Source organism: Paracoccidioides lutzii (assembly GCF_000150705.2).
Source record: "Paracoccidioides lutzii Pb01 unplaced genomic scaffold supercont2.11, whole genome shotgun sequence".
Taxonomy (NCBI): Eukaryota; Fungi; Ascomycota; class Eurotiomycetes; order Onygenales; family Ajellomycetaceae; genus Paracoccidioides; species Paracoccidioides lutzii.
This window is the reverse complement of record NW_015440957.1, coordinates 982,294-1,001,378: the sequence shown is the minus strand read 5'-3', so window position 1 is coordinate 1,001,378 and position 19,085 is coordinate 982,294. Positions and strand designations below refer to the sequence as shown.

Sequence of the window (19,085 nt, the reverse complement as noted above, 5' to 3'; positions counted from 1 at the left end):
TGGCGTTCATAAACCTTCATTGATGCTCCAAAAGATCCCCGCCCCGTCCGATCCCATGCCGATTCTCACTTTTTTTCCCTATTATATTGTTTTTTGGTTGAATCCCCTGATCCTCTCCCAGTCCACGATGCCCTTCCCCAGTAAAACTCCGCAGACCACCCCGCCAGAAAGAGATAGGTAAGAAAGGAACAAACGAATCAGAGAATTGTAGGAGGAAGCAGAAGAAGAAGAAGAAGAAGAAGAAGAAGAAGAAGAAGAAGAAGAAGAAAGAGAAGTATATGAATTGCCTGGCTTGGTCAAGACATCATCGAATCCCAATCCAGCTCAAAACCATAATACAACGAGATAACACTCACACGCCGATCGACCATTTGGTTACCGCCAACTAAAAACAGACGATTTCCAAAATTTCCGCACATGCTCCTGTCTACCCCAAAACAAATCTCTCGTCCTCAAACTCGCCCGCTGGAAGTGACTACTACTCCCATTCCCGCTACCTCTTCCTCCCCACCCACCACCACTACTACTACCACTACCAGCATCACCATACGCCCTAAAATTCTTCAACAAATCCTTCCTCCTCTCCTCCTCCCACCTCACCTTCTGCACCTGACTCCTCCCCGCCCCAAACCCTACCGGTCCCAACATAAGCATTATCGGCACCTCCATCTCCTCCCTCTGCTTCTCCTTCCACCCCTCACTCCCCGAAATCCTCGTCAGCGGCGCAAGGGCTTCATCCCAATTCCCAGTCCGCAACGTCGTGTTCTCAAAGTTAAACTCGCGCACCGTGCGCCGGTGCTCGAGGATGAAGGTGGATATCTGGCTGGCGTCTAGGAAGGCGTTTTCAATCTCTGCATATTGCAGGGAGGGGAATTTGAGGGGTTGCGGGGGTGCTGGGAAGCGGGTGGGGCAAAGGGTTGTGGAGGGTTCGGTGGCGGTGGGTTGGAGGCAGGGTTCTGTGGGGAAGGAGAGGGGGCAGGGGCCTTGCTGGCCGCGCCAGCGGAAGGTGAAGCGGATGAGGTTTGGGAAGGATTGGAGGTAGGAGTGGAGGAGCTTTAGGTGGTCTTGGGGTCTCTTTGTGCTGTTGCTGTTCTTCAAATGGTTGGAAGAACGGGAGGAGGAGGAGAAAGTGAAGGAGGAAGTGGTGGTGGTGGTGGTGGTGGTGGTAGAGTTGATGTTGTTGATGTTGTCGTCGTATGGAAAACTGTCCATTTCTATTGATAGGTTGCGAATTTGCGACCACCGTTTAAGTGCCCCGGGTGATGCGCCGAAGCCCAGGTTTGGCCGGAGGTAGAGAACTGCGCCTGGGTGTATGGGCTGGAGGGTGAGTGTCTCGAGTGATTTTAGAGGTGTCTGTTCAATTGCTATGCGTAGGGATATAAGGGCGTAGTCTACTACGCTGCGCCGGTAGCGGTGTCCAGCCACTTGGCCGTCGCATGTCACCTTCAGGTGTCGTAGTGAAGTCATGGCGTTGAATGCGCGAATGAACGAAGGGACATTCGCTACCGCGTGGAATAGAGGTGGGTACTGTTTTGTTAACAGTTCCGTCATTTCCCAGGTGCCATATCGGGGGAAACTGAGTCTGGATGCCGCGGGGCAGGAAGGATGTATTTGTGGTTCATAAACGAAGGTTTGTTCCTGTCCTGTAACGGGGTGTACCAGAGGTGGAAGAAAGGTTTCCGGGGTGTGAGGGATATTAAATTTAAGAGTTTTGATGTAGCTTCCAATGCGTTCCAGAGCGGCCATGCGTGCTGGACGGGTAAAGGTGCCATTTCGGAACGAGACTTCGACTTCTTTGAAGAGCACAGGGGCTGTGCGTTGGGCGAAGTCATGACACACCAGTCGCATGGATAAAAGATCTTCTTTTGGCAGGCAGTCGAGAAAGGCATCTCGTGTCAGATCTGTCCACCAGAATTGGAAGAAGGCGGCTGCGGACGCCATGCTTGGTAGTATAGTGGTGATTGTTATTGATCATAGCGGCTAGACAGCCGATTCCAGATACGACCCGTTCTTGAGAGGCTTTGTCAGTCATGACCTCGTCCAAAAAGAGGAATGAGGGATGAGGAAATGAATGATTTTGTGCCAATTGAATGATGGATATGGGTGGGAGAAACCAAACAAAATTACGAGAGAAAAGGACTGTATTTCGCATACAGATATTTGGAACAAGAGCTCTGCTCTGTTTGAGATCAAATAGATGCTGGTTAACTTGTGGTCTCTGTAAATAAATATATTTATGTCCGTGTATATTATGTAGAAAATAGAATGAAAAATATTTAGAAAACTGTAATGACGTTAAGAAGTATGCCTGATACTTCGAATATTGGGCTTTTGTGCGGTCAAAAAGGAGAGGAGAGTGCCCAAAATTGCCTAAGGAGGTGTCTCACTGGATGCTACACAGCGCAAAATGTTTCAAAACATATTGAAACAAAAATAAGGACTGAGAAACCGGGACAAACCAGATAATATAGGGTCCGTTGGCCAAAGGATCGGTTTCCATTTTGCGCCCGGGATGCCCAAGCAACCCGACAGTAGTAAGAAGACCGCGCCAAAAGACTAGAGAATATCGTCCTTGCTTTTTGCTGCTCCTCTCTTCTCGTGTCACATCGATAGCGTGAGTCACTTTACAGGAGCAAAAACAAATTTGTTCGCTGAGAAGAGCGGTCTAAGAAAAAAGCCAGAAGAACCGTTCAACCGTTCTGCAGAAGATAGTCGATAATCGCGAGATTGGAACGGTCGTGAACAGACATCCCGACGCGATGAGTGGCTGTAGGTAAGTAGCGTGTGGGACTTTCGGGGGGTTGCTTTTGAGGTCTGGGGTCCCGGTATGGCAGGCATCCCTGCTCCTTCGAGATCTTAGCTCCTCACCAGCCGCTGGATTACTCTGGGTTTCGTCCTGTGGGAGGTCCACCACGACATCAGCACGCTGAGTGGCTGGGAAACAATGCCTTGGCGTTTCGTCAGAAACAAATCCCATTCCTTCTGCACTAGTTATGCCCAACCAAGGCATGCTAACCAGAGAGAGCAAGGGGCGTACGCCCTGGATGTCGTATCCTGGACATACTTCAACCTATTTCGAACCAAACTAACCGCGAATGAACAAATGGCGTCTCGCGAAGACCCTTGGCAAATTTAAGACCCGTACGCGTTTCCCTTGACGTGAATTAAACGCGCGACATCGCGTACACCGCGGGAATGATGTGGTGGACGTCCGCGGTTGAGAACTTTGGAAGAGAGCATGCAGGGGGTTTACGATCCGATCTAACAGCTTTGAGAACACTGCACAGGGGGAATGAGGGGCTTCAACGTTGCATCTCGCAGGGCCTACTACAACCAATGTCCTGTCCAGGTTGGCGAGATAAATTTTGCGTTATTCGTCTGTGAGTGTTGGGGATGAAGGCCCGGTTTCATCTGCCGCCCAAGGAGACGATTATTCATTTGTTTGGTCTGTACACGAGGGGATCCAAGTTGAAAGTCTGGCCAACTGCGGAGCTACCACTCATGTGCTCCGCAATGGCAATGGACTAGATGACGGCAAGCACGTCGCGTTCTAGAGTCGTCCGTTGCGATACGCGTCCGTCGCATTGTCCAAAAGTCCAAAGAAAATTTGAGAAAAGGTTCCATTGATTGATCGGTAGACCCATTGGCAATGCTCCATGGGAAGTGCCTAGACTGTTAGATGCCACAGTGAATAAAATCCACGATGTCCGTGTCGAAAGAGCTGGTAGCAGCCAACGTTCTGCCATTTTTTCTTGTTTGGATTGTTTGAATATGGATCACGTAGCAATTGTGCATTCGCTAGCTGCTCAACAGAATAGATATTCGAGAAGGGCTGCATTCAACACTTCTATCCATCTCTCTCATTGCGTCGGTATGGGTGTGCCTCTTTCATAGTTAACCCACTGGTCCGTCAAACAAATGACAAAGAACCCATCCATGGGTCCCCTGATCAAAATGGGCACCCTAGGACAGGCACATGTCCTTTGTATAGAGCAGCTCGAAGGTACCAATTTGTTCCAAGGTTCGATTCTTTCAACCCCTACAAACAACAAGGCTCTGTTTAGAATTGAATTGTTGAAGAATGTCCATTGAATTAATTAACAAGGCTCCCACTGAGAAAACTAGATGACTAAGCGAGGACTAGCAGGGTGTCAAAAAATTAATATGGAACCACATGCACTCACGCAACTCGGGAAATCTCAACGATTCCATTAAAAAGGCAGAGACGGGCTTTGGGTGCGCCCTGAGGGCTTGGAAGTGAACAAGTAAGAAGGAATAGAAGCTGTAAATAAATTCACAGCGCTGCGCCATAACTAACGGTTGTGCCCCAACACAAATTTTTTTCGGCCGGTTATAAATACTTGGGCCAAAAACTCAAGGGCACTGGCGGGAAGTTTGTTCTCGAGTAGCAGCACCTTGACGGCCACGGACTTCGCAGCGACAAAGTTCTTGTCGAACTTTCCACTCCCCCGCATTCTGCCTGCTGCAAGGCACAAATTGACCGTCAACCCCCGGGGTTCCTCTGGATGTCACCCTCCTGACACACTACTTCTCTCTCCCGTTAAGCCGCATGAAGGTTGATGCCCAAAAGGCAACTTGAGTGTTGTACGCGGCTCTCCGTTTTCTCCCCTCCGCCCACTCAAGACGGGCTCCGAAAGGTGTCCCGAAGCCCAAGTTCCAGTCAGGCTGCATCAATCTGCCTTATTCCTGTCTCATAATTAAAGCCATTGCAAAACCATTGCATTCTGCTAATTTCGTGTTCCAAAGTTGTTTCGAACTTTCAACGATATCCATCTCCTCTAGCTGCCTCCATGGCCGCCCATCCCCCTCCCGGCCCCTGCACCATGAACGCAAGACCCCCTAATGATTCGATGTCCACAGACATCGAGATTGAAAATCTATTCCAAAATTTTAACGGTGACGTTGTAAAGTCTCCAGATTCGGCTCGAGATGAGGATTTATCCCAGCCCCTTACCGAGATTGTGCCGGAGAAAGATCTGCCACGAGTAGTCGCAGAAGATACCAATCGTCCATCATCTGCATCTTCTGCAGACTCAGAACTGGCTATAATTCAACACAGGCTTATTGAAATCGCAGATGACTTGACATCCCTCGACTCCCCCGACTCTTGGTCGTCTGCTAGATCAAACGAAAATACCCCATCCCACACGAGCACACAGGACCAAGAGAGAAGAAACCTGGATTTGATGGTACCAATGGATAAAGACAATGATATCCCCCCATCACGAGGCTTCAATGTCTCAGGCAAATCTCATGGACAAGTCTCAATTACAGAGAGAGATGAGAATCCACGGGATCTCGTTTTGTCACCTCCGCAAACTCGTAAACGCCCTCGAACTTCAGCCAATGCTGGTGCATCTACAAGTGGAATTCCTGAATCTAAACTTCGAAAAATTACTCCCTCTCCAGATTCTACAGGCTCCTCCCCACCGACCAACCCGGACAAGATAGATATACGCCAGATCTTCGCACTCTCTGGAAGTGACGATGACTTCGCTGAGATAGAACGTGAACAGCAGGAGGCTGAGAAGTGGCTTAGAAGGAAGAGGGAGCAAGAACGTGAGGATGAGGAATATGCTAGGAAATTGCAGCAGATGTGGAATGAATCTCCCAATCCCAGCAGGTTCGATTCTCCAAGTAGCAGCACATCACAACTGGGATCCACGTTAATTCATTCCCCATTTGGGTCTACCGCCATTGGAGGAAACCTATCCAGAGATGGAACTTCAGCCGATAAATCTGTTTTCAGCAAAGCAGGATTCCTTCCCGTACATGAGAACAAACCTGCACAGTCATCTAAGCTTAACAACGATTATGTCGAAATAAGCAGTGACAGCGACATCGAAGAGATTCTCCCAGGATCCAATCATATTCATGCGGGGCGTTCAACTCCATATAATCGAATTCAGCAACCCACACGTACAAGTGCGAGGGGACTCTGGCCGAAGCCAATTACAAGAGAAGCAACATCTTTTAACTTCTCTACTTCCTGTAATAAACCCAAAACTCAAGGTGAGGGTTTGGGATATCCATCCCTCGACAATCTAATGGGATTACCAAATTCGTTCCTTTTCGGAAAATCGCCCTACGATCTTTTACCCAACAGTCGCCTGAATGGATATGATGCCAGAAACCATACACCAAGTTCACGTTTAAATGGATATTCAAACTCTTACAACGATGATTGTGCGTTGAATGACGAAATTGCCAACTTGATTTCCAGAACTGCCTGGGAGTTTGAGACATCTGGCATGAGTGTAAGGTACGTAGCTCGATCTTATGTTACCTTTTGGCAAGTTTCGGCAGTTCGAAATTTACAAAGCTGACCTTCTTACAGTAACATGAATTCAAGGCTTTACGATCAGATAACGCCCAAAACTACAATGGACGAATTGAAAAAGCTCTTGGAGAATATTCGACCCGACCAGGACCTTGATATAAATCGAGAAGGCACGCCGGCAGCCCTACAATGCACGTTGATGGAACATCAGAAGCTTGGTTTAACGTGGATGAAATCCATGGAAGAAGGTTCTAATAAAGGTGGCATTTTGGCCGATGACATGGGCCTGGGGAAAACCATACAGGCATTGGCACTCATGGTTTCTCGACCTTCAGAGAGACCGGAATGGAAAACGAATCTCATAATTGCGCCTGTTGCCCTAGTTCAACAATGGAAACGTGAAATCGAACGGATGATCAAACCAAGACATCAACTAAAAGTATTTGTCCTGCATAACGGCAAACGTAACGTGCCGTACAGCACTCTGAAAACGTACGATGTTGTCCTGACCACTTATGGGACTCTAGCGGCAGAGTTTAAAAGAAAGGAGTTTGCGGACAGGATTAAAATCGATAATCCACATACTTACCAAAATCTCCCTGATGATGCGATTAATTTGCCCCTTCTTGGGGAAGAGTCTAAGTGGTATCGTGTGATTCTTGACGAGGCGCAATGCATCAAAAACAAAGACACCAAGTCCGCCCGGGCGTGCTCCCAATTGCACTCGATATACAGGTGGTGTATGAGTGGCACCCCTATGATGAACAATGTGTTGGAGCTTTTCTCTCTGATTAAATTTTTGAGAATCAAACCGTACCATAATATCGAAACTTTTAATACTGTGAGTGGTTCCCCCCATCCCCCTTAAACTTTTTCCCCCTTTTTTTTTTTTTTTTTTTTTTTTTTTTTTTTTTTAATTAACCAAAAAAATGGTACTTTGAGGATTGCTAACGATGACGTAAAACAGATATTTGCGAGGCCCTTGAAAAGTGGGGTTGAACATCTTCAGAATCGGGCCATGGAGAAGCTTCAAGCCCTGTTGAAAGCTATACTTTTACGTCGGACTAAAAGATCGAAGATCGATGGCAAGCAGATTCTGCAGCTGCCCCCGCGGACCACTGAGAAGACATATGCTGTTTTCAGCGAAGACGAACAGGCACTTTACAGAGCCCTGGAATCCCAAACCCAGCTTCAGTTTAACAGATATCTTCGCGCGAATACAGTTGGCCGTAATTATTCAAACGTTCTCGTTTTGCTACTGCGGCTGCGACAGGCATGTTGTCATCCTCACTTGATGACTGATTTTGGAATCGATTTCAATGGCCCCGACACCGAAGGAATTGATATGGTTGCAAATGCGAAGGAATTTCCGCCAAATGTTGTCGCACGTCTTAAGGAGAACGAAACCTCGGAGTGCCCCGTGTGCATCGATGTGGTGGAAAATGCAGTTATCTTTTTTCCATGTGGCCATAGTACCTGTGCTGAGTGTTTTGCTAGAATATCTGATCCTTCTCAAAGGCTGATGCAAGGAGACGAGGGCTCCCTTATCATTAAGTGCCCTAGTTGCCGTGGAATGGTCAACACGAAAAAGGTCACTGATTATATCTCTTTTAAGAAAGTCTTTTACTCAGAGCCCGAGGAGGCAGCTGTAGAGGACGGCCAAGATGCTGAAGATGCTGAGGCAGATACTGACAGTCTGGCTGACTTTCTGGCTGACGATGATGCCGATGATTCAAACCCTCCCCCCGGAAAACCAAAAGACCATAAACAGGATCGAAAGGGCAAGGGCAAGGCTATTGAAAAAGCCAGAAAGTCACTCCCACAGCTGAAAAAAGATGCCACGAAAAGCGCCGAAGGGAAACGGGAGTATCTTCGTCACCTGACCGAAAATTGGGAGACGAGCGCTAAGATCGAGAAAACAATGGAGATTCTCCATGATATTCAATCCCGCATTCCGACTGGCGATGACAAGCCCGAGAAAACCATTATATTCAGCCAGTTCACGTCCCTGCTTGACCTTCTCGAAGTTCCTATCCTGCGAAAAGGATGGGGCTATCGCCGATATGACGGCAGCATGAACCCTAACCAGCGAAACGAAGCCGTCATGAAGTTCACGGATAGCAAAGACTGTACAATCATGCTTGTGTCCCTCAAGGCGGGTAATGCAGGTCTAAACCTTGTGGCCGCTTCGCAGGTTATTATCTTTGACCCCTTCTGGAACCCGTACATTGAGGAGCAGGCGATTGATCGGGCTCATCGCATTGGCCAGGTGCGGCCGGTTGTAGTTCATCGAATTCTTGTCAAGAATACGGTTGAAGATCGTATACTTGACCTGCAGGAAAAGAAGCGGACTTTGATTGAAGGGGCGCTGGATGAGGGTGCTAGTCAGAGAATTGGACGCCTAGGAACACGCGAGCTTGCGTTTCTTTTTGTAGGTTTCTTTTCTTCTGTTTTTCTTATGTTATCTCCTTGGGCTGGATTTTGATGTTGATGAAGCGGAACTACTTGCTAACGATTTTGGTCTGATAGGGTGTTTCGGAGAATTAGACTTGGACTTGCTGTATTGAATGCTGTCTGTGGTCACGGCGTTAATTTACTTCTAACTTCTTGTGTTCACCACCTAACAAGAAGCCTATCGGTTGGTGTGTTTTTGCTCCTACGGAATTTTCCTCGACAGTTGTTCTCAATCTATCCAATGACTCCGGCGTTACGCCTCTCCTTACACGGCATCGATAAAGTGGAATGTGGGTACTGTAGGTCACGATTATGATTAGATTCCACAAAACTCTGTTACACCCCCCCTCTATGATGTAACCTTTTAATTTCTGATTCCCCAGCACGTTTGTTAACCGCCTTTTAATCCTCCCCCCTTTATTGCTTTATCCTCCCCTATACCCCTATATTCAGTTTCTGTCTTTTCCCTTCATCCCCCGATGCGCAGATACTCACCCCTGTTCCACTTATTCCGGCGATCCATTAATCGTAGAAGTCTGTATTCTTTTGCCCTGTTTCTCCCCCATTCTCACTTCACCACATGAATTTCCCTCTTCTAGATGTTTACATCTGTTGACGATAGATGTCTTTGCGCATGCAGCCACTCCCCCGTTTTGTATTTCTTTTGTAATTACAACCTTTCTTCCACTCCCTGTTTCATACCCCCCTTCTTCCTCACGCTGCGCGTCTACACGACCCACCTTCTTCCATTGACTTACACCTATTCATTTTCCTTTCGGGTTTTGTTTATTTGGGCGAAAAAGAATTGAATGGAGCAATCACGTGTGGAATTTGGTATGTTTCCCAAGGAGAATTATTTGCAGTGGTTTTCCCATGTGTTAGTTTTCCAACTTTTTCAAGAGATATTTTTCTTCCCTCTGTCAAAATGACTCCGTTTAGACTCCTACACTAGATTTTATTTGGAAGAATCCTCGTCTATTACGGATATTCTTCCACACAATTGAAAGCCGCGCGCTCTTTCAGAGTACCATCCGTGCTCGCCTAGAAGCAGCTGCAGTTTATCCATTTCACCACTGGTTCTATCCGAAGGGGAGCCTAGGATTTATATATAAGCAATAATATGAGTTGCCAGAGATTCATAATAAATGACCTCTTATATGAATAAGAGTGTAAAAGAAACCCAGAGGAGCGTGAATGTATGCTTCCTCTCCAACCCTCCTTTTCCCTTGCGCGCGTTTATGATGAGCTTATCAGCTATTATTCATTGAACATGGACATCCTTAATACCTACCAATGAAAAAAGGCAGGGAATTTTCGCAAGCTATAGAGGGGTTCAGCGATAACATGTTAATATTTCCTTTCTAAACCCTCCCAATAAAAATAGTAGAAGGGGAAAAGAGGACCTGGATAAATATACTCCCCCAGTCAATTCGAGGACTTCCATCTGTCTTACTTTCTATCAGAGAACCCAACGTATTTCGTGTTTACAATTAAGTAATAGTATCCATGGTTGGAAGAGGTGAAGTGGGAGTACATCATCAACACAAATAACCTTTGAATATACGGTAAATACACAATATAGATAAGAAACTTCTCAGCACAAATTTCTGTCCTCCCTTCCAACCCATTCAGCTGTTCAGAAAAGAAAAAAACAATTTCAGGGTACATTGCGAAGAACAAACCTTGGAAATAAAGTCCGCTGATAAGGTGTTAAGATAGAGTAGATGCTTTTAGGGATGTCTAAACTACTTTGAAAAGACAAACTAAATATCAGGACAACATGAAAAACAAATAAGCCACAAAATTAACAAACATGATATAAGGGGAAAAAGTTGGAACACAGAAGATTTGTCTGTTTCCAAAAAATATTTCTTCCCTTTTATCATCCTTCCCAACCATCCATTCAAAACCTCCACCCTCGTCGACATGATATTTTTCTGTTGGTTTGTACGTGTAATATTATGGATTTGTTTCCGTCCATTGGCGAACCTCCAAAACTCCCTTTCTCGCTCAGTGTGTTTCGACTCTTGCTTATCTCCAGTCACTAATATCATTACCACGTAAAATTTTAGCATATTACTCTTTTAATTTTTCCATCTTTAGCTTGCAAGTTCTGAGTATACATAAACTGGCTTTTCCATTTTCCCTTTTCTTCAGAGTATTTTCATTACAACATTGCAGAATTTGGCTTAGAAATCGGCATCCTCCTCATCAGGAAGAGGCATTTGAGCAGCTTCCTTCATCTCCGCCTCCGCTGCGGCAATCGCCGCAGCGTCAACTGCGGTCTCAGGTGGAGCGAGGGCAATATCAGCAACGAATTCCTATTGGTTTGATGGTGTTAGAGAAAATAGCACTCAACAACGACCTTTTCTTAGGGGAGGAGAGAAGCTTACCAAACCAGGATTACCAACTAGCTTTCTCGCGAGCCAGAGGAAGGGCTTCTCGAAGTTATAATTGGACTTGGCGGAGATATCGTAGTACTGGAGGTTCTTTTTGCGGTGGAAAGTGATGGTCTTGGCTTTCACTTTCCGCTCCTTGACGTCGACCTTGTTTCCACAGAGGACGATGGGAACATTTTCACAGACACGAACCAGGTCACCTATATAGACATGAGTAACCGGAACTAAGGTTGAATCGCGACAGATACGATTCCGGGAAATACTTACGATGCCAAGATGGGACGTTTTTGTAGGTAATACGGGAAGTGACGTCGAACATGATAATGCCACACTGGCCGTTGATATAGTAACCATCTCTTAGACCACCGAACTTCTCTTGTCCGGCAGTATCCCACACATCGAACTGGATGGCTCCCAGATTCTGTATTTTTCCAGAATGTTGTTAGATAGCTGCGATAACCGAAAATTCACGAGAGGGAGGAGTTGAATCGCTGGGCATGTTCCGCACCGTCTGGAATTTGAGGGGGTGGACTTCAACACCAAGAGTAGCAATGTATTTCTTCTCGAATTCACCAGTAATGTGGCGCTTGACGAATGTGGTCTATTATATTTGAAATAAAAACGTTAGAGATAGGCTTATTTTTAATGGGAAATAAGAAGTAGTGGTTGATGATAGACACAATTCTCGGGGGCCAGGAACAGGCATGTTGTTGTTACGGTAGTGGGAGAGGGGTAACGAGGGGGTTAACTTGTAAAGACGGTGCTTTTGCCCCAGGGTCAAAGCAGGAAAGATAGATTTCAAGAAAAGTCCGCGTGAATGATTTCTCCTATCCTTACCTTGCCAGTACCACCGTCACCGACGAGGACGAGCTTGAAGGTGGGAGGGGCTTGTACAGCCATGACGATGTTGAGGAATGCAAGTGCAGGGAGGGGTTAACCAGGAAACGAGACCTTAGTTGAAGGGCGTTTCTCCGGGTAGATATCTAGAAGATGAGCAGATAGGAATTATCAAATGCAGGAAAATGGATGGGTAAATGGCCGTGACGTGGAAATGATGAGTTGGAAACGTTGTGAGATGGAAGATGGGAGGACTGGGGAGTTGGGGAGTTGGAGAGAGTGGATAGAATAAAAATCTTTGGGGCTCTGTTGTTTTTTAGCAGAAGTCTGTGACAACAAACGCAGACATCGGGTCACGTGGTCGCATTTGCCCCAAAACGATATACTCGCGTTGCAGCCCTGATTTATTTGATGATTTGTATGGACTTGTGCTGTAATTATGTACTGTACATATGCCAATTTGGGTGTACTTAATTACTGTGCTGAATGATGAAATTGTACATACATGCCTTCATGACTTGTTATTTTCTATACTGTCAAGTCTGCTTCTATAGTTACAGAGTTCACATATTATTAATAACAATTATCCTGATATCTTGTTTTTAGAGCCAGTTACTTCTTTGTTGCTGACACATGCTCCATCCTTTTACTTTGACTGTCAATGGAGTAATATGCTTTAGTGGGATCTTGTTTCCAAGATTAGCTCAGTTCGTTGTGGGAACAATCTCTCACTCTCTACTCTCAAGGCCATCATTTGGTGTTACATGGGAGAGGTTAAAGATAAATGATAGCCCATCCTCAAAAGGTGAATTAGTTTTGTAGTCACATAAACCTAACCCATATAGTTGCAGGATACAATTTGAATATAAATCCTACACAGAAAAATATAAGAAGAAATTTAACAGAGGATCCTCGGTGAATCTCGTACAATAAAACATAAATATTGAAATGGAAAATCAAACTGCCATACCCTCGTAATAGCCTGATTGCTTCAGCCTGTCCTCTAAACTCCGTATCTGAAGAGTAGAAGAAAGACTTCGGATTGTTAAAAATAAAAATGGAAAAAAGGGTTCCCTGAAGAAGCTAGTTCAGGCGACAATTCATGCTAACATGAGATGGCATCCCATGTAGCCTCGACCCCCCCAGCCTAGCCGAGGCACCAGCGTTACAGTGATATCTGTCTCAATGCCAGATTCATTTTTTCGAACCAACTTAACTAGGAGATTTTTCTGAAACACAGAATAGATATAAGTCAGTAAGAAAAAAAAAAAATTGAATCCTCAAAATTAGAGAGCTAGGCGAAAAAAGGAAAATGAAAGAACAAGGCCGGTAGACAGGCGTGTCTGTGTAAATAAAAACAGCAAACAAACATACCTCATCATGCGTCCGCACTATCTCCGCCACCTTGGTAAGGTTCTCATGGTTCATCCAGTTAATGTGTCCAAAACTGCGAACTAAGTCACCAACTTTCATACCCGCCTGCTCCGCCGGGCTTCCCTCCATCACACTGTTAATCTTGGCAAATGGTATCTCTCTCACCGCGGATTGAGAGCTGGGTGACTCTTCCACGGCCGGTGATGTGGTTGATTGAGTATCTGGGGCCGAAGTCGTCGTCCCTGACGCTGACGACGGGGGAGAGTTCGCATTTTGTTGTTGTTGTTGTAGTTGTTGAAGCTGGGCGAAGCGGCTGTGGACGCATTGCTCCACCTTGATCATGATATCTTTGTAATCGTTCTGAAGGTGGATTATTCGAGCTCGCGTCGTGCGGACTTTGGGTGGGGTGGGTTAGCATAATTTTGTTGTATCATTTTATTTGTACTCCTTTTATATCACGGTATATGTAATGGTTGGTAGGGAGAGGGTTACGACGGCAGAGAAGAGAGGAGACGCACTCTGCGCAATATCCAGATCGTCCCTGGGGTATCCATCGAATGTAGTCAAGCTCGTCGACATAGTTACCCCATGCTATATTGTTTGTAGAGCATATGTTGATTAGCTAAATCTGCACACACTCCCTGCAACGCATATGCGGGGAAATGACCTCATCGGTTCAGAGAAATATCACCATGTTCTTGTGGGACCAGGGAGGTACGAGCACAAACACATACAGAGTCAAGCACATTGCTCAGCGCCTTGAGTTCATTTTCTATCAATCTCTTCTCTTCATAGAGCTCGTTCAGGGATAGAGACGACAGATCGCGGCTATTTACGAATCCTCGCGCGGAGGTTGGCCCTGAGGCCACTGTGGGTGCGTGTATGTTGTTCATTAGAATGCCCATGTCGAGGGGGTCATGTCTCAGGGTGGCTTAAGTCATTGCACGGCGCTGGAGGTGTTATGGAAAAAAGAGTGGCTATGACAACTAAGATAAGGGGGGAGGGGTTAGACAAACAAACTGAGGGGTAGCTTGGTTAGCAGAAGGCTACGTATAATATATACCAGAGGCAGATTTACACTCTCGTTAACCACTTTGATGCCGCTCGCCTGGAGATGTGGCGGTGCTGCCAAGAAAGCCAAGCCATTTCCGCTCACGATCTGTAACCGCAAGACTAACAAGCATCTATATAATAGTAGCTAGTTATAGGATAATGTGTTGGTTGGACTTACAATTGTATTCTTACGGTTCTTAGATACGAATATTTAACAAAAGTCTATGTATGCCTATACACCTTTTATATATATATATATATATTTTATATCGTTATATATTCATATCTTCATTTTAATTTGGAGTTGCATGTCATCTTGTTCCGGAATTAGGGTTAACTAATACCTCTATCTGTTTGATACATGACATTCAAATTTCATATATGGGCTATTAAGAATTGATGAAGCTATATCTCACTTTTCACATTTTATATACATCACCGGAGTCAATGACCTTCCAAAAAGATATATCAGACTCGTTGCAGGTGCAATTGGCTGCCGTTGTTTGCGGCTCTCGTCTCATCGAATATATCGGGCGAACAAAGATGTTGGGCAGGGTTGCCCGGGCAGCCGCCCGCCGCACATGATATTGGCGCAACAGCAATCTTCCACGGACTTAGAGCCTGAGGATGGAAGGACAATGCGATTTTGCAGGCAAGGGAGGAATGTTAATAGCCATTAGGAAATACTTCAGAGAGCCTGTGCAGGAAAAAACATACAGAGAGTATGATGAACCCAGCAGAAAATGGCCATGTCGCGGCTTGCAGGCACAGGCTTTGAAAGAGCAACATATCCCCAGAGGTAATTCATTAATAGGAGGTATGTTTTTTAGTACAGGACTGTCTGGATAAGTTATCTAAGAATCTTCTTAGACCTGAATCATTATATAAACTCACCCAGCAACACTTCAATCAAGTTCTCGCTGCTGCTGTAACTTCGGTAACTGAACGCAACAGCGCACACATCACACATCAGGTTGTTGATACAATGCAAGGATCACATCCACTCCCTTCTGCAATTTTCCCGACTCGACAATGTCCATAACTGATACCTGCTCATTACGCAAGGCCGCAAGCGTTCCGCAACCCACTGACTGGTTATTTTCGGGGTTCTATAAATGGGGCAACGCCGTGGGCGGCAGCGGGCAGCTTCTCGGATCTAACGGCTACCAATATGGCCAATGAATCAACCATCTGCTTGAATTCGCCATGGCAATCACCACATATGCTCTACATTAACTAAAACCCAACGACTACAGTGCTTTGACACTATGTGTAACAGGCAATCATATCCAGAATCCTCCTCTTTCGTCATTTCTGCGACGTTTTCTCAATCGTAAAACTCATAATTCATCCGATCTTTTTAGTTTCCGTTGCTTCGACTTTCTGCCTCAGATTCGCGCTGTTTGGAAGCTTTATTATTCCCTATCGAGTGAGCTCCTCCTTGTTTGAAATGCTAGCATGATAGTACGACCCTGAATATTGAAGCTCAGACGAGCGTCTAATACTACTCTATATGTATAGATCAGTCACGCGTATTGAATGGACAGCCGGCCACATTTATACTTACAAACCCCCATCTTTCATGTCTTTCTGAATCTCTTCAATATCTGGCTTTGTGAGGAGTTCTCGTTGAATCTCTAAATAAACCATTCGAAGCCTCCTTGGGTTTTAAAGATATAAGTTGAGACTTCTTGTAGAGGGTAATCTTTGATCCAATTCCCAGAAGTTGGAACGACTCATACTTGAAATTTTGGCTCTCGAGGGTCTGCCAATGCAGTACGCATGTTGCGGCGTATAGCGGAACGTCATGTGGAGCGCGAGAGCCGACCATGAAAAGAAATACTCAACAGCTTGACGAACATGCTGCATATTTCTCAGTGAATGTCATTGACAAGTAATCTGCATCACTTACCTTCTCATCTAGCGCGTTGATCTTGCAAAAGTCCAATCCCTCAAGGGTTCTGAAGGGTATTGTCTTAGCAGCAAACTCATGAACTCTTCATCCAGTAGCAGAATCTGCTCTGATAAAGAAACCTTCAGTGTCAATGAAACTAAAACCCTCCTGTTGCAGCGGGTTTGAAGACGCCAACATCGCATTCAGTTGCAGTTTAATGTTTTAAGATGAATAAGCAAGACTCTTTCTTGTTTTTCACAGTGGGTTTGATGATGTGTGAACAGCTGGGCCAGCTTTTATCACATACCCTCTTGGTGCCTCATGACCACTACGTGGTGTAGAGGAGAGAGAGAGCATGCACCGGTGGGGGTAGTTACTTGGAAAATAATTTCGTTTTGATTTTCCTAGAAAATAATGTCCAGGCTCTATTAACGTGTTCAGAAATGATATCTATACATGCCAAAACATAGCTATGCATTCATAGGGGGTCACCTGATAGTTATCCATAACACCCCCCCAATTCGACGAGGACTTTGTGAGTGTTGTTTCTTCTGGTCTGTAATTTTTCTTGATCATTTTTATATAATCATTGCTGGGTCACTTCTCTGACTGGCAATATGTCGTGCGGAGTAGAGGAGTAGAAATTCGGGAAGGGAAATATCACATTGATCACACAACACTGCGTCATTGCTAAGTTCGATGGGGCCGTCATTTCTTCGGCTCTTTTATCTGATCGTGCAGATAGTCCTTGAGAGGGGGGTTATCGGTTTTCGTCGAGCAGAACCGATGCGCCGAACGCCGTATTACACAATTAGTTACCACTCCACAAACCATTGCTCTCAAACACAGTCTCGATGAGTTGGAGCTCTTTGCTGAAACAAGTCATCATCAGTCTCCTCTTTCCTTCTTGCCGAGTTAGCAGACACATCGGACAGAGCACTCCGTAACTGTAGTAGCTCGTTAAAATCAAATATCATCGCATGTTGGCAGGTCAGGTTCCAAAGTATATTTCACAGCTCTGCGTCGCCATGGAGAACTCCTTTCAAGTGAATGGCTTGGAGGACACGGTGTACCATGGAGGATACATCTGCCATATGGCTGATTATCTTAACATTTTGGATCCCTTCGCCAGCTCAGCTCAAAAATAACATTTGGGTGTAGATTCTGTCATCATAGTAATGGAGATACTTTTGACAGCATCAGGAGGACACCAAGACAGACTGGAATGCATTCATCTTGAAAATCCTAGAGCTCACCATAGATCTTTTTTTCATGTATTCACGTATAATGAGAGTCTCATCTTGAACAGTGCCTCACACCTACCTGCACTGTAGAGAGGACAGTAGTCAGCATCCAGGCTATAATTCATGACAAGCTGCTTCTGAGTACAAGCATGAAAGCTGTGTATCTTGATCCAGCTCTTCTGATGAACTTAATAGTTGAAGCATGATGAATCAAAAAAGAGCTATCATTTTTAAGTGCAAGAAAATATTGCTGGGAGTAATATAAGTTTTGAAGACTAACTAATATTTTAAAGTTAGTTAACGTAGTCTATCATCTTCGTAATCACATCATCCCCCACCCAAATCTAACAAATTGAGGAATCAAGCAACCACCAAACTAGAATTTCTTATATAATTTATATAGATCTATTCCTTAGGTCTGTTGGCAAGTTCTAGCAGCATGACCAAATAAATTACACTTGCTGCAGCGTGGCGGAGCTCGCTTTCTAGGCGGCTGGTTCGAATCCTCTACCCACTTCTGTATGTATCCCCTTCTGCATGGCTTGATCAATTCCTTGAGCTCTAGCTATTCATCCCTCAGCTGTTAGAGCTCCATTCTGAGCTATAAATATATGAGCTTGCTCCTTCTTGCGCTTTTTCTTTTCAACTGCAGCTCTTAGCTCCTTATTTTCCTTTGCTAAGATAGCAGCACTGTGCATGCCAGCTGGCATTTCTTAACCAGCTGATAAACTGCTTGATTGGTTGGACTGGACAGCAGCTCCATACGCTGCTTGATCTTGCTGCTTTGAAGTTCTGACTGCCTCACATTCTTAGGCGTTTGAAGAGTATAGGACAGATCCATGAGAAGCGCCTGGGGGAGTAGGAGCATGAATGAGTATGTAGGCGTGTTAAGAACCTCATCCGGATTGTACAGCACTAGATCCATCCTTAACAGCACCTTGAATCCTCCGTTCTGGCTGCTGGATAGAGTCCTAGAAAATCCTCCTATGATTGATCTCTAATTTTATATAGTTCTCAACCCTTTCAAAAGATTTGTACCATTATCAATAATAGGATGGCCAGAGGCGGACATCCTAGGGTTTAGGGCATAGTCATGTGACTCACATCAACCGCTTCATGAAAATCGTCAACTAATTACACCCCCTTGCCTCAATCTAGCTAGTCCTCTTGGTCAAGCATTGAGCCACCTCTTATAGTTACTTCTCTTCTTCTGCCCTAGTATCTATTATTAGTGCCACTAACAGTTCGGTAGTTAACGGGTATACCATTTCTTAAAGTTTAATATTCCAACAATTGAGGCGTGTGCGCATGTCATGTCAGTTCATCGGATCGGATATCTGTAGGTAGGACCTGAATTCCACCCCCACCCCCCCCCCCCCCCCCGCGTAGATGAAGACTACCCGTATTTTAAACAACCTAGGAGAAACAAAAAAAGAGAGAAAAATTTACCTCGGGAGTAATTAATTCCCCGAGCTCTGGGGGAGAAAGGGTGGGGTCTGATAAAGAAATTTCACCACTGAATTACAGGT

At 45.3% G+C, this 19,085-nt stretch overlaps 7 protein-coding genes across 7 annotated transcripts; 1 reads left to right on the top strand and 6 right to left on the bottom strand.

Annotated features, from left to right (window-relative positions):
- Positions 1 to 375: 375 nt before the first annotated feature.
- On the bottom strand, positions 376 to 1,941 carry PAAG_04654 (hypothetical protein; the record flags this gene model as incomplete). The annotated part of the gene is made up of 1 exon (XM_015845329.1): positions 376 to 1,941. The coding sequence occupies one exon, from the start codon at positions 1,939 to 1,941 to the stop codon at positions 376 to 378; it is 1,566 nt and encodes a 521-aa protein (XP_015699555.1).
- A 724-nt stretch (positions 1,942 to 2,665) lies between these two features.
- On the bottom strand, positions 2,666 to 3,010 carry PAAG_11907 (hypothetical protein; the record flags this gene model as incomplete). The annotated part of the gene is made up of 1 exon (XM_015847474.1): positions 2,666 to 3,010. One exon carries the CDS (start codon positions 3,008 to 3,010, stop codon positions 2,666 to 2,668), a length of 345 nt encoding a protein of 114 aa, XP_015702962.1.
- A 1,170-nt stretch (positions 3,011 to 4,180) lies between these two features.
- Positions 4,181 to 4,475, bottom strand: PAAG_11906 (hypothetical protein; the record flags this gene model as incomplete). The annotated part of the gene is made up of 2 exons (XM_015847473.1): positions 4,181 to 4,282; positions 4,362 to 4,475. The coding sequence occupies 2 exons, from the start codon at positions 4,473 to 4,475 to the stop codon at positions 4,181 to 4,183; spliced, it is 216 nt and encodes a 71-aa protein (XP_015702961.1).
- A 336-nt stretch (positions 4,476 to 4,811) lies between these two features.
- Positions 4,812 to 8,786, top strand: PAAG_04652 (DNA repair protein RAD16; the record flags this gene model as incomplete). Its single annotated transcript, XM_015845328.1, has 3 exons — positions 4,812 to 6,283; positions 6,359 to 7,142; positions 7,269 to 8,786. 3 exons carry the CDS (start codon positions 4,812 to 4,814, stop codon positions 8,784 to 8,786), a joined length of 3,774 nt encoding a protein of 1,257 aa, XP_015699554.1.
- Positions 8,787 to 10,944: 2,158 nt separating this feature from the next.
- PAAG_04651 (GTP-binding nuclear protein GSP1/Ran) lies at positions 10,945 to 12,054 on the bottom strand (the record flags this gene model as incomplete). Its single annotated transcript, XM_002793695.2, has 5 exons — positions 10,945 to 11,076; positions 11,149 to 11,354; positions 11,422 to 11,575; positions 11,663 to 11,755; positions 11,992 to 12,054. 5 exons carry the CDS (start codon positions 12,052 to 12,054, stop codon positions 10,945 to 10,947), a joined length of 648 nt encoding a protein of 215 aa, XP_002793741.1.
- A 1,037-nt stretch (positions 12,055 to 13,091) lies between these two features.
- PAAG_04650 (hypothetical protein) lies at positions 13,092 to 14,270 on the bottom strand (the record flags this gene model as incomplete). The annotated part of the gene is made up of 4 exons (XM_015845327.1): positions 13,092 to 13,220; positions 13,366 to 13,760; positions 13,884 to 13,956; positions 14,100 to 14,270. 4 exons carry the CDS (start codon positions 14,268 to 14,270, stop codon positions 13,092 to 13,094), a joined length of 768 nt encoding a protein of 255 aa, XP_015699553.1.
- Positions 14,271 to 15,840: 1,570 nt separating this feature from the next.
- On the bottom strand, positions 15,841 to 18,481 carry PAAG_04649 (hypothetical protein; the record flags this gene model as incomplete). The annotated part of the gene is made up of 7 exons (XM_002793693.1): positions 15,841 to 15,916; positions 15,986 to 16,055; positions 16,161 to 16,281; positions 16,331 to 16,379; positions 16,620 to 16,716; positions 17,636 to 17,743; positions 18,322 to 18,481. The coding sequence occupies 7 exons, from the start codon at positions 18,479 to 18,481 to the stop codon at positions 15,841 to 15,843; spliced, it is 681 nt and encodes a 226-aa protein (XP_002793739.1).
- Between the last annotated feature and the right edge of the window lie 604 nt (positions 18,482 to 19,085).